The sequence below is a fragment of the Maniola hyperantus genome, chromosome 16 (genome assembly GCF_902806685.2).
Source record: "Maniola hyperantus chromosome 16, iAphHyp1.2, whole genome shotgun sequence".
Classification (NCBI taxonomy): Eukaryota; Metazoa; Arthropoda; class Insecta; order Lepidoptera; family Nymphalidae; genus Maniola; species Maniola hyperantus.
In genome coordinates this window covers 713,247-727,401 of record NC_048551.1, presented here as the reverse complement: position 1 = coordinate 727,401, position 14,155 = coordinate 713,247, and the positions used below count along the sequence as shown (strand labels likewise).

General features: G+C 36.4%; 1 protein-coding gene across 1 annotated transcript; it reads left to right on the top strand.

Moving 5' to 3' along the window:
- Positions 1-671: 671 nt before the first annotated feature.
- Positions 672-13,865, top strand: LOC117989727 (uncharacterized). The gene is made up of 15 exons (XM_069503851.1): positions 672-797; positions 1,481-1,857; positions 2,651-2,871; positions 3,247-3,349; positions 3,832-3,959; positions 5,486-5,776; positions 6,087-6,248; positions 6,720-6,848; positions 7,421-7,905; positions 8,230-8,413; positions 8,643-8,838; positions 8,976-9,742; positions 10,747-10,936; positions 12,737-12,850; positions 13,574-13,865. The coding sequence occupies exons 1-15, from the start codon at positions 784-786 to the stop codon at positions 13,642-13,644; spliced, it is 3,432 nt and encodes a 1,143-aa protein (XP_069359952.1). The 5' UTR covers positions 672-783; the 3' UTR covers positions 13,645-13,865.
- The last annotated feature ends 290 nt before the right edge of the window (positions 13,866-14,155 follow it).

Genomic DNA, 14,155 nt, shown 5'->3' with positions numbered 1-14,155 from the left:
TGAAGCTGTCAATTCTGTAAGTACATGTGTCTCGAGGGAGGCTGCGGCGTTTGTATGGTCAGCGTCATCAAGGCTCCTGGCGCACTACCTGAAGCTGTCAATTCTGTAAGTACATGTGTCTCGAGGGAGGCTGCGGCGTTTGTATGGTCAGCGTCATCAAGGCTCCTGGCGCACTACCTGAAGCTGTCAATTCTATGAGTACATGTGTCTCGAGAGAGGCTGTGGCGTTTGTATGGTCAGCGTCATCAAGGCTCCTGGCGCACTACCTGAAGCTGTCAATTCTGTAAGTACATGTGTCTCGAGGGAGGCTGCGGCGTTTGTATGGTCAGCGTCATCAAGGCTCCTGGCGCACTACCTGAAGCTGTCAATTCTGTAAGTACATGTGTCTCGAGGGAGGCTGCGGCGTTTGTATGGTCAGCGTCATCAAGGCTCCTGGCGCACTACCTGAAGCTGTCAATTCTGTAAGAACTGGTATGGTCCATATTTTAATGTAGATTACTGGTACATACCACGATTAATTTGATGTTTTTCGAGTGAATGTTTCATTTTCAGTAGTGGAGCAAATTAAGCTTTTGATTCTTTGTATATCATGGACTTTCACAAGTTCTGCTTCTATACAGTTTTTTCTTCGATCAGTGCTTGGTGTCAGTGACATCATGTCAGGATTGGGAGATCACAACCATAGAACACGTTGGCAACCGACTGAAGGGATACCATCCCTTACAGAGGACACTGGCAGAGACCAACGGCTCCCAGTGTGGATACTGTAGTCCTGGATGGATCATGTCCATGTATAGGTAAGAAATCCACAAAAAACGGTAAAGTGTGAGTTGGACTCACACACGAAGGGTTCCGTACCATCGTACAAGAAATGACATGGTAGCAATTTTGAAGTTTTTAGTATACACATTCTTCGAAAACCTTAGGTTAACAACTTGCCTCATTTTGTAGTTTTATAGCGCGCAAAACTCGGGTCAATGCCCCACCTACGACGCGGCATTGACTCCGAGTGGCCTACTTAAGCAACGTTCGTTGACCTCTAGCGTCCGTCAGATGTTTTATTTGCAATATAGCTTGCACTTTTACAAGTGATTTAAAAAAAAAATCGGGCTTTTTGTGTGGTATCATACTAGTAATCATCAGTACCTCACCTGTCTTAATTTTTTCTAGCGTTCTGGTTACACTCTGTACCTATATATGAAAATTGGCTATAAGTATTTTAAAACTATACTACGTTTTAAAATGAAAAAATAACTATTCAATATAATTCTTAATTATGAGCCTCAATAGCTCAACTGGTAAAGGAGTGGACTGAAACCGAAAGGTCGACGGTTCAAACCCCGCCCGTTGCACTATTGTCGTACCTACTAGTCCTAGCACAAGCTTCACGCTTAGTTGGAGAGTAAAGGGGAATACTAGCCATTTAACATGGCTAATATTCTTTAAAAAAAAAAAAAAAATTAAAGCCTTGTATTTTCAGTCTTTTGAAGAGTGGCAAACCAACGATGCTAGAAATAGAGAGATCACTCTCCAGTAACATCTGCCGTTGTACAGGCTACAGGCCGATACTAGAAGCATTCAGAAAGTTTGCCTCCGACGCTCCAGATCAAATCAAGCTGTCAGACATCGAAGAGTTACATCTGTGTACAAAGACTAGCGACGTATGCTCAGAAACATGCAATGAGCGGGAATGGTGTTTGGTGACAAAGAATTCTTTAGAAGAAAGTATCATATTATGCATGAAGTTAAAAGATGGTAGAGAATGGTTTAGAGTATTGACAGTGGCGGATATCTTTAAAGTACTACGAGAAAAAGGCACCGATTCTTACATGTTGGTAGCTGGAAATACTGGAAAAGGTACATTGTATAATTGTACTAGTATCATATCATATTATAATATTATTATAGCGCCGAACAGGCCAAGAGGCGCAAATATGAAAACCTCGATGGGAGCTTCGTATTCGTGCCTTTTGGTGTGGAGACCTTGGGGCCGTGGGGCCTGGGGGCTCGAGCTCTTTTTGAAGAAATTGCGAAAAGAGTAAATTATCGAGTCAACCGGGGACCCGAGAGCTGGCAGCTACCTTGGTCAAAGAATTAGTTTGGCCATCCAAAGGGGTAATGCTGCCAGCATCTTGGGTACAATGCCTCGCTGCGGTGGTCTCGACGAGGTTTTAGATTTAATTTAATTTATTTTAGTTTTAATTTAATGTTTTTTTTTTAGATTTAAGTTTATTAATAGTTTATTTGTTAACCATTGATATAAAATAAAATTATAATAATTCCATTTCAATATAATTATTATATAATAATATCAGAAGAGTTTTTATTATTATTTTTAAAGTGCTTGTTTCGGGAGTCCCTTCCAACTGAGAAGAACCAGCAAGAAACTCTGTGGCTGCTTTCAAAAATCCTTTCTTAGCGGATGACTACGTCATAATAGCTATCTGTATGTTTAGTCCAGTGAGTCCAGTACTTTAAGCTGTTCGTTAATAGTTCGTTCAGTCAGTCAGTCAGCTTTTTCCTTTTATATTATAATTAAAATAAAAGCAAAGTAGTACGTACATCAATAACTGTGCTAGTTTAAATTCAAAATATTTTTTCCTTTATGATAGTCTGTTTTTTTGTAATGAAAATATTACCTCTTTTTCAGGAGTAATACCCATAATTGAATATCCTCGAATCCTAATAGACATCAGCGGAGTATCTGAACTTAAAGGTTACTTGATCGATCAAAACTTAGTTATCGGAGCTGGCACAACTTTAACCAATTTTATAGGAATTTTGAAGGAAGTTTCTGCCATGAAGAACTTTGAATACTTGAGGATATTGATTGATCATCTTGAATTGGTTGCACATGTTGCTGTTAGAAATGTTAGTTAAAACATAAATCATCATTATTCCCTTATTTATTACAATTCTTATTGCCATCATAACTATTAAAAGAACCTGTCAAGTACGAGTCGGACTCACACACGAAGGATTCCATACCATCGTACAAGATATACCTAACACCTTCAACACTACAATTTAATGATGGACAGCGCCATCTACATGTGATTTAACTAATCTGATTATATGTATATTTTTATATAGTTTAAAAATTATTAAGTTTAAAATCCCGGGTCAATTTAGCTAATTTTTTTATCATTTATATACCTTAAGTGGTTTCATTTTGTTATGTACAATATATTATGTATAAGTTTATGTTAGTTTAAGTTATATGAGTTTTTGTGTTGTGCTTTTCAGTTAGGTACAATAGCAGGAAATCTGATGCTTAAACATCAGGACAAAAAACTCACTTCAGATATATTTCTAGTTTTGCTAGCAATCGGAGCACAACTAACTCTTGGTAAGTAATTTCGAAATAACTGGCCCTATATATAACCCTAAACCGCTGGATATAGTAGCTTGAGATTTTGCACGTAGGTTTTCTCTATAACGCCAAGAATTAAAAAAAAACAAATATTACATCCACATGAACCTGGAAGGAAATATTGTACCTATCAATAATCTGATTGGTTTGCTTTATATGATCCTTTTCAGTGGAGTCTCATATATTGGATACTAGATGATGCCCGCGACTTCGTCCGCGTGGATTTAGGTTTTTAAAAATCCCGTGGGAACTCTTCAATTTTCCGGGATAAAAAGTAGCCAATGTCCTTCCCCGGGATGTAAACTAACTATGTACCAGATTTCATTAAAATCGGTTGAACTGTTGGGCCGTGAAAACCTAGCAGACAGATAGACACACTTTCACATTTATAATTTGGTTCAATCATTAGTATGGATTAAAAAGAAATTTGTTAATTTCATATTTTTTAATTTTTGCAGTCCTTGCACCTGGTGTAACGAAAGTTGTTGGTCTGGAGAATTTTCTCGCTGAAAGTATGATAGGAAAATTAATATTAAACATCTTAATCCCTCCGCTCACCAGAGAAAATAGATTAGTGACGTACAAGGTTTGTTGTTTTTCGGTTTTCTTCAAAATCCTATAAGTATTTAGAAAATATATGAAAAGTTTTGCTTGTACCCGCGACTTCGTCCGCGTAGACTACTCAAATTTTAAACCCCTATTTCACCCCCTTAGGAGTTGAATTTTCAAAAATCCTTTTCTTAGCGGATGCCTACGATCCCGATCAGCCCGATCCGTCCAGTAGTTTGAGCTGTGCGTTAGGTAATAGATCAGTCATTCAGTCAGTCAGTCACCTTTTCCTTGTATATACTTAGATTTAGAAATTTTAATTTTTAAATTTTTAGTAGATATTTGCTTGTATTGTGGCAATAAAAATACACATTCTGTGAAAATTTCAGGTATCTACCTATTATGGTTCACGAGATACAATCCGCTGACAGACACACGGACGGATGGACAGCAGAGTCTCAGTAATAAAGTCCCCCTACCACCCTTCAGCTACGGAACCATAAAAGCCATTTAAATTACCAACGTATAAGTCCCGCAAATTGCTGTTGCGCTGATACCATTACCATATTAACCATATTATTATTAATAGACTAAGCCGCTTTCGCTGATGCGTCTATATCAGAAGTGTTTCGAGTTTTCCAAATGTTTGTCTAATCTATTCTTGAACTGGTTAACAGAACTTGACATAACCACATCCTTAGGCAATTTATTCAATTTGAGAACAACTCTCCATGTCATGTCTCATTATCATTGAAATGACGTCATTTCGACGTCATTTGACGTATATTTAAGTAATAAAATTTTTTTACAAAAAAAATAAAAACCGACTTCGATACACAAACACTAAAAATTGAAAAATAATTTAATTTATTACCGAATATATTATGTATACAAGAGTTAATATTATAGTTCCATAATAATATTTTTAGTGCCGGTGCCAATTAGCTTTAGCTGCGCGAATCGTCTAGACTTCATATTTTTATGAGACTCCACAATGGCACCTCATTGGCACCGACCCCAAAAATATTATTATGGAACTATATTAACTCTTGTATACATAATATATTCGGTAATAAATTAAATTATTTTTCAATTTTTAGTGTTTGTGTATCGAAGTCGGTTTTTATTTTTTTTGTAAAAATTTTTATTTCACAATTTTTAGTGGCCCCATGGAATTATGCTATGACTGGTTCAAAATCTACTGTTTACTAAGCTATTACACTGATCGCGACCAATTTACTCTTATCCGTTGAGGAGTTCCAGTATCTATCTTCGAAGATGTTCATCAGATCTTCACCAAATTTAAATGGGACCAACTTTGAACTATACCCTTTCAAACAAAAAAAGAATTTTCAAAATCGGTCCAGGCGTCTTCGAGTAATCGGGGAACATACATAAAAAAAAAAAAAAAAAAAAAAGATTCCGACGAATTGAGAACCTCCTCCTTTTTTTGAAGTCGGTTAAAAATATACCATCACGAAACGACAGTCTAGTGCTGACGTCACTAAAATGGCGACCACACGCATAAGCAATTTACGGGACTTATACCATCTAATTTTTCAGGTAGCAGCGCGATCTCGAAACGCCCATGCAATAGTCAATGCTGCTTTTCTGTTCAAACTAAACCAAACAGATAACATAGTGCAAAACTGTAGAATCGTGTATGGGGGTTTATCACCTGACTTCAATCGAGCTCGAAATACTGAAAACAATCTCACAGGAAGGAATCTCTTTAATAATGGTACACTGCAAATGGCGTTACAAATGCTGACAAATGAACTTGTTGTGGTGGACAATCCTCCAGAACCTTCAGCTGAATATAGAAAACAAGTGGCCCTTGGACTTTTTTACAAGGTAAACAAAATCTAATTATTTACCAAAAGTTTGAGGCCATAGTACATAATAATGATTATTATCTAGCAAAATTAAAACCTGTTCTGTTTTTGCTATTAAAAGTCTCAAAACAGAATCATAATCCCCTTACAAATTCTGAATCTCTCAAAGGATTTCAAGATAGCATTCATCACCCGCATGCAGAACGTTATTTTCATGAGAATAGTTTGTATTGTGTATAACACATTCTATGGGAATTATTAGCTATAAATTTTACTGTCATATTTTCAATCCAATAAAAATGTAACTATATGCAGTTTTTATATTTCAGGCCCTGATATTATTATGTCCAGAAAACATCATGCTTTCACGCTACAGGTCTGGTGGTGGGAATATACACGAACCTAGATCGGTATCGAAAGGTACTCAAGTGTTTCAGACGAATCCAAATATATGGCCACTAAATCAACCAATCCCAAAATTAGATGCGTTGGTGAGTGTAAAAGTATTCAAAATAACTGAATTAAAATAGCCGATTGGTGTCTCAATATATTATAAAATACGGAAGGCATTTAATGATCAAAATTGGCAGATTTGTTGATTTAAGATTTGTTAAAAAATAAGGTGACGAGGGTGACGGCTACTAAGGCGGAAAGGACCAAATATGAAAACAGAAAATAATTTTATAATGACATCTTTTGGTGTAAAAACCTAGGTCACAAATCTAGGTCTTTTTTAAGGATCTATTACCTTGTTTCATGGAGTTTACAGGCAACTGGAGGGCAGACAATTACATCAGCTACCATATTAGTCTGGAATTAGTTTATTTTAAAAGTGAGGTATAATTTCAGTTGTTTTTGTCTACCTTAAAACAAAAAGCATGCCCAAAAGTTTAGTAGGAGTAGAATAATCAAGTAAATCTATTATTCATAGTAAAATAAAATAAACTTCTCTTATAATATAGATCCAGTGTGCGGGAGAATCTAAGTACGCGGAAGATTCACATTCATTGCCACGAGAGGTGTTTGCTGCATTTGTGCTAAGTACTGTGGCATTGGGAACCATAGACAACATGGATGCTAGTGAAGCCTTAGTAAGTAATAAACATCCGTAAAAACATTGCCTGGTCATTCGGCTTATTAATATGATAGACATGAAAATACTTTACTAGCTTATACTCACGACTTCATCTGGGTGGAATACACAAATTTCATATTCCTATTTTACCCCTTAAGGGTTGAATTTTCGAAATCCTTTCTTAGCGGATGTCTACATCATAATAGCTCTCGGCATGCCGAATTTCAGCCCAATCCGTCTTGTGGTTTGAGCTGTGCGTTGATAGATCAGTCAGACAGTCAGGCACCTTTTCCTTATATATTTTTAAGAAGATTGTATAACAAATAACAATAAACTACAATAAACAAACGTAATGACATACCATCCTTGGCCTTATTGCAGTTACGAAGTAACTTTTTCAGCCCACGTTTTCAAGCAACCATCTAGTGTTAGACATACAAATAAAAATATCGTATTAAGAGTATACAGGAAAGAAATTTTTGTAATATTAAAAATATAAAACACATATAACCACTAAATACAAATGTTACAAGTACTCTTAATATGAAAAATAATATTATATGTACTAATAAAGTATGTCCTTTTTAGAAACATCCCGGAGTTATTGCATTTTACACTGCCAAAGACATCCCTGGTGTCAACGCATTCACAACACCTATTTTGCCATTCAATGTGGGTAGTGAAGAAATACTTTGTAGCGGTAATGTTTTGTATTACAATCAACCGATAGGAATAATTGTAGCAGAAACCAACTACATAGCCAATAGAGCAGCACTCATGGTCAAAGTTGTTTACTCTAAGGTGAGGAAACCAGAAACAGATGTAAGAACAAACAAAAATAATCCAAATAAAGCTAAGTTGTATCGAGCAATTGACGCCACTCATATTGGCAATGATGTAATAAAAGTTATAAAAGGTGATCACGCAACATTTGGACAAAATAATTTCTGTATGGAAAACTTGAACTGTATATCAATCCCTACAGAGGATGGGTTGAAATTACGACCTTCTTCACATTATATAAGTAGTGAACAGTACTTAACAGCGCAGTGTCTCAATATTGAGCACAGCAGGTACGTTGTTTGTAATTTAAAAAATTATAATAAGCACCAAGCTAACTGAAACTAGCTAACAATTTAAATCATAAAATTTTAAGAAGCCAAAAGATAAATAAATGTCCGAACTAAAACAGTAGAACTTACGTGGATAGCGTGATATTCGGTATTTCGATTAGAATATCAAAAAGTCTGTAATCAGATAATTCCAGACTTCCAACAATAGATTCCCAAGTTTTCAAATTACGTAGTAGTTTTGTATCAATTTTATAGCGATACAAAAAGAAGAAATTTCAACAGTTCAGTCAGTCATTCATTACAGTCAGTCATTACATATTTCAGGGTCGATGTAAAAGCACGCAGAGTCGGAGGAAGTTTTGGAATAAAACTAAGTAGACAAACCCAGATAACTACAGCTTGTAGTCTTGTCGCTTTTAAATTAAACAGACCATGTAGATTTATTTTGCCACTCAGAACGCAAACACGTGCTGTAGGAAAGCGAATGCCATCTTCTACGAATTTTGAAGTTAGTAATAATTAATTATTACTATTTATTATATTCTAATTAATTATTACTTTACACATTTTTCATTTTTTACCTAAATTACTTTTTGTTTGTACAATAGTGTGTATAATATAGAAAACAAATAAACGTTAATAATGTTTAATTCATTTTACCTACAATTTTTACTTAATAATATTATTAAAATATTGTAATCTCGGTAAAAATCCAAGAATTTTTTTTTTTCGTTTAGCTTGGTGTTAATGCAGATGGTGTGATTCAGTATATCAATTATGATATTTATAATGATAATGGATGTGATTTTTCCGAACTTATTATAGAAGTAATTATACAAAATTATAACAATTGCTACAATAAAGAAAAATGGAACTTCAAATGCTATACGGTACTCACGGATACCCCGTCAAATACATGGTTTCGTTCCCCTGGTAAGTGTCAAAACACGATCTATACTTACATGTATTTGGACTGCAAGTCAAAATAAATTGTCGATGCAAAAATGTTATAAATAATATCTAGAGATTAATATAAACCAGAAATCTTTATAAAAGTAATAATTTTACAGGAAGTGTAGAAGCCGTTGGAACTACAGAAATTATTTTAGAAAGAATAGCATATGAACTAGGTCTTGATCCTTTAACTGTACGGTTAAACAATCTAGACGCAAAACATTACGATGACATAACAGAAATGCTTGACACTCTTAAGAAAAAATCTGATTACATACAGAGAAGATGTGCCGTGGATAAGTTTAATGTTGAAAACAGATGGAGAAAACGAGGATTAAGATTTACTTTTATGAAATGGTTTAGTGCTATACCTCTTATAATGAATGTGATAATATCAGTTTATCACGGAGATGGCTCTGTTGCTATAACTCATGGTGGAGTCGACTTAGGCCAAGGCATTCATACAAAAGTGACCCAAGTGTGTGCGTATTTCCTAAAGATACCAATAGAAAAAATTCAAATAAAAGCAAGTAACACAATGACAAATCCAAATAACTACTACACTGCTGCTAGCATAACTTCTCAAAATATTGCTTTGGGAGTGCAAAGATGTTGTGAAGAGCTTTTAAAGAGATTAGAGCCCGTTAAAGCACAAATGAACAATCCTACATGGAAGGAACTTATAGCTGAAGCTTACAGATTAGGTGTCAATCTGCAAACCAATTCATATGTAGGGTTTGACGATTTAATAAAATATAACGTGTATGGCGTGGCCTTAGCTGAGGTTGAAATTGATATTTTAACCGGGCAGTGGGAAATACTGCGAACTGATTTATTAGAGGATGCAGGACGCATTGTTAGTCCATTTATTGATGTGGGACAAGTAAGTGAGACCTCTAGATTCTATTTCTAAACGGACGCACTATCTCACTGACAACCTGCATTTACATATTTCATGTTCATGATCATGTTTTAGTTTTAAGTTTGCGTAACAATTATCACCACTATATCTAACAAATCCAACAACTGACAATCGAAAAGAGTAATTTATTACCTATTTTGAATAAATCGTTTGACTTTGACTTTGAAATGAGGTCTCGGGGTCAAGTCAAGTCCCGGATCAGGACGATATTTCTGTGAAGTAAACTCCTGTAGCAACCTGGAGTTGGCAAGTTGGTAGTGTTACAAGAAAACTCCCGTATCTTAAACAAAAAGATAAAGGTCCTGCAGCTGATCTCTCTCCAGTCATGTCAGATTGCTGACCCATAGGATAATGTGAGTGAGTCAGTAGAGAGTATACCTGTGTTTGCGCTTACTCTAACACACACTGCTAGAATATGAAATACTCTTCCAGCTTATTCTCCTTTCCAACTCCAATTATTGGGTATTTGACTATATCAAAAATAAATTATTTCTCAATGATTATTAGAATATATAGAGGGTCTTCCAAAATAAGTATAATCGTCGTCCTTTATTAGTTTTAAGTGTAATAACTATTTTAAATTTTCAATGAAACTAAAAAAGTTCGTCTATGAAATATTGGAATGTGACGTCACATTCCAGTATTTCATAGAATCTCACATACTAAGCGTGCGTTTTGACGTTTGATTAAAAGTCACTGATTTGACTGATTGTTAAATACCGTATTAAAATATTGGGTCTTTCAAAAAAGGAGTGAATAGGCGCCTTCTAGGCAAATGCGCTCCACTTTACGCTGCATCATCATCACCATCATTGGTGTGATAACAGTCAAGCGCATACCTATTAAGTTTAAAAAAAAACTAGTGCACTGTATTATTATTTTCTTCGTAGTTGGCTAGTCTTCCATTAGGTTGACGTTTGGTCGTCGAAATACGGTTAGGAGGAACAATAAAAATATTGTTTTAGGTGGAAGGCGCGTTTGTGATGGGGGTGGGATATTGGACGACTGAGGAGCTGGTTTACGACACAACTACTGGAGAACTCCTGACTGATAGAACTTGGAACTACTACGTACCACAAGGCACGGACATACCACAGGACATGCGGATATACTTTAGGGACAAGACGTATAGTGATATTGTATTAGGAGCAAAAGGTATATTTACTTAGAACTGATTTTTCGATCCATACTAATATTATAAATGCGAAAGTGTGTCTGTCTGTCTGTCTGTCTGCTAGCCTTTCACGGCCCATCCGTTCAACCGATTTTGACGAAATTTAATACAGAGATAGCTTGCATTCCGGGGTAGGACATAGGCTACTTTTAATCCCGGAAAATTTCACACGGGATCCTTAAAAACCTAAATCCACGCGTACGAAGTCGCGGGCATCAGCTAGTCATCAAATAACTTTTATCTGAGCGATTAATTTGAGGTGTAGACAGTTTTTGTATCATCATCATGATCAACCCATCGCCGGTTCACTACAGAACACGGGTCTCCTCTCAGAGTGAGAAGGGTTTTGGCCATAGTCTACCACACTGGCCATGTGCGGATTGGTAGACTTCACACACTTTTGAGAACATTATGGAGAACTCCAGGCATGCAGGTTTCCTCATGATGTTTTCCTTCACCGTTAAAGCAAGTGATATTTAATTACTTAAAACGCACATATGTAGCTCCGAAAAGTTAAAGGTGCGTGCCCGAGATCGAACCCCCGACCTCCGATTAGAAGGCGGACGTCCTAACCACTAGGCTATCACAGCTTCCAGCTTTTGTATAGGAAATCTATAAATATCTTTAACCTATTCGTCAGTTAAAGCTATCTGGCGCTTGAAAAATCAGTCCTTAATGTTTAAAAAATAAATTGAAAACTTCGGATAATATTTTGGGGATTTTTTTTTGTCGTTTTACTTAAAATTGCGTTCAGTACGCGGCCAAAAGTCCTAATGTATTGTACATCGGTCTTTAGAACGACATTTCGGTTTTGTAGAGCGTCGTCGCTGCCACTCAAACCTATTTTTTTTTTCCTACCATAAAGCACCATTATAAAATGGCAGCTTTATTACTACAACCATCTAGCCTATGGGCTAATAAGTAATATTATTCTAGCTTAAACTTCTACTAATGATTAATTTTTAAATCTAATTTACAGTCCAAGAACTGTTCTTAGTTTATTCTAACACGTACTTACAGTTCACTATGTTCTTGTGACCTAGAAAAATCAAACCTATATGACGTTGTATTGGTCTCGACGACCGAGACAGTGCTCTACAAATCTGCTATTTCCTTCTAAAGGTCGGTGTACATTACTTTCGGCTGCTTACTGTACATCTCGTGTCGTTATGTAGGCTGTGCCGATAATAATCAGTAGGTACTTGTACCATTAGAATAGAATAGAATAGAATGTTTTTTTATTCATGGAAACTTTTTAAAAGTGCTTATGAATAGTCAGGTAGTTTTAATTTACCACCAGGTAGTTTTAATTTACCACCAGGTAGTTTTAATTTACCACCAGGTAGTTTTAATTTACCACCAGGTAGTTTTAATTTACCACCAGGTAGTTTTAATTTACCACCAGGTAGTTTTAATTATGTATTCTGAGCCAATAGGCTCATGCTTTTTATACACATTACTTAATATAAGTCCCGCAAATTGCTATTGCGTTGGAACCATGTCTCAATAACATCGAAATGACGTCATTTTGACGTCAGCCGAAATAAAAATATACCATCAGCTCGAAACTTCAGTCTAGTGCTGACGTCACCATAATGGCGGCCACGCTCATTAGCAATTTGCGGGACTTATACCATTGATGTTGGAAGGCTATCCCACCACTGTTTGATATATTCTGTGCTTAATACGAATTTGTCTCCACTTTTCATAATACGGACGTGTATAAACTTTCTGTCTGGAGTTTTATATCTTTATTTTTCATATGAATGGTCTCATTTCAGCACTGAGTGAGCCCCCCACATGTATGGGAGTGGTGGTACCACTAGCAATGAGAGAAGCGATCGTTTCAGCCAGGCTAGATGGCGGGATACCTTCGACCAAGTGGTTTCCAATTGGTAATATACATTATACATATTACTACGTAAGATATTTCTTTATAGCAATACGACGACCGCCCTGGCGCAGTGGTCAGCGCTGTGGTCTTATTAGTGGGAGGTCCCGGGTTCGATTCCTGGCAGAGGTTTGGAATTTTATAATTTCTAAATCTCTGGTCTGGTCTGGTGGAAGGCTTCGGCCGTGGCTAGTTACCACCCTACCGGCAAAGCCGTGCCGCCAAGCGATTTAGCGTTCCGGATGCCGTGTAAAAACCAAAAGGGTATGTATGAGGTTAGTAAAAACTGCTATACTCCTTCCAGATTAGCCCGCTTCTATTTTAGACTGCATCATCACTTGCCACCAGGAGCTAACTTGTATATAAATAAAAAAAAATGCACCTTGACTACAATCTCACCTTGTGGTAAGTGATGATGCAGTCTAAGATGGTAGCGGACTGATTTGGAATGGTAGAGTAGTGGTAGTTTTATTAAATCCATAGATACTCCTTACCGATTTCTACATGGCATCGTACTGGAACGCTAAATCGCTTGGCTGCCTGGCTTTGCCGTTAGGGTTATGTTATAAAATTAATAACCATCCCGTTAGCACCCTTCGAGTACGGACTACTGAACCAAGGAACCCTTAAAAGTGTTATTTCTTGTACGATGGTACGGAACCATTTATGTGCGAGTCTAACTCGCACTTGACCGGTGTTTTAATAGTATCTTTATTATCTTTTTCAGATGGCCCGTACACTGTTGAAAAGATTTGCTTAGCGTGCGAGACTAAAATCGAAGATTTCAAGTTTTACTAGGTTCTGCTTCGTTGGGACAGAATTTTGATTTTTTTATTTCTCACAGCCGTACTCAGAGTCGCTAATCGTTACTTAAGATTGAGTTAAAACGAGACAGATTCATGTGAGAGATATAGCTCTGTCTCGTTTTAACTAAACTTAAGTAACGATTAAACGACTATGCTATTTGAGCCTATTGTGAGCTATTTTATACAGATAATAAATACGTTTTTAAAATAATACTTAGTAGTTTGTAAAACTAAAAACCATTTGCCTTATACTTGTAGTTTTAATGGTTTAGTATTTTTCAAACCGTCGTGGAAAAACATGGGGTCAATGCCCCGCCTACGATGCGACATTGACCTCGCGGCACATCTATCTACGCAACGTTCGTTGACCTCTAAGAGCTAGCGCGCACCACGATAAATTTCCATACGTTTTTTTCCGCAAAATCTTTGACCTATAGAACTACATAGAAGTGCGCGCACTGCGGAATTAATTCGCAACGGATTTTGATACTGTAACGCGGAAG

Excerpts from the sequence above, each read along its gene's own strand:
- LOC117989727 (XM_069503851.1), top strand. Across the intron at positions 5,777-6,086 it reads CCCTTGGACTTTTTTACAAG|GCCCTGATATTATTATGTCC; the intron begins GTAAACAAAATC and ends TTTATATTTCAG. Across the intron at positions 9,743-10,746 it reads CATTTATTGATGTGGGACAA|GTGGAAGGCGCGTTTGTGAT; the intron begins GTAAGTGAGACC and ends ATATTGTTTTAG.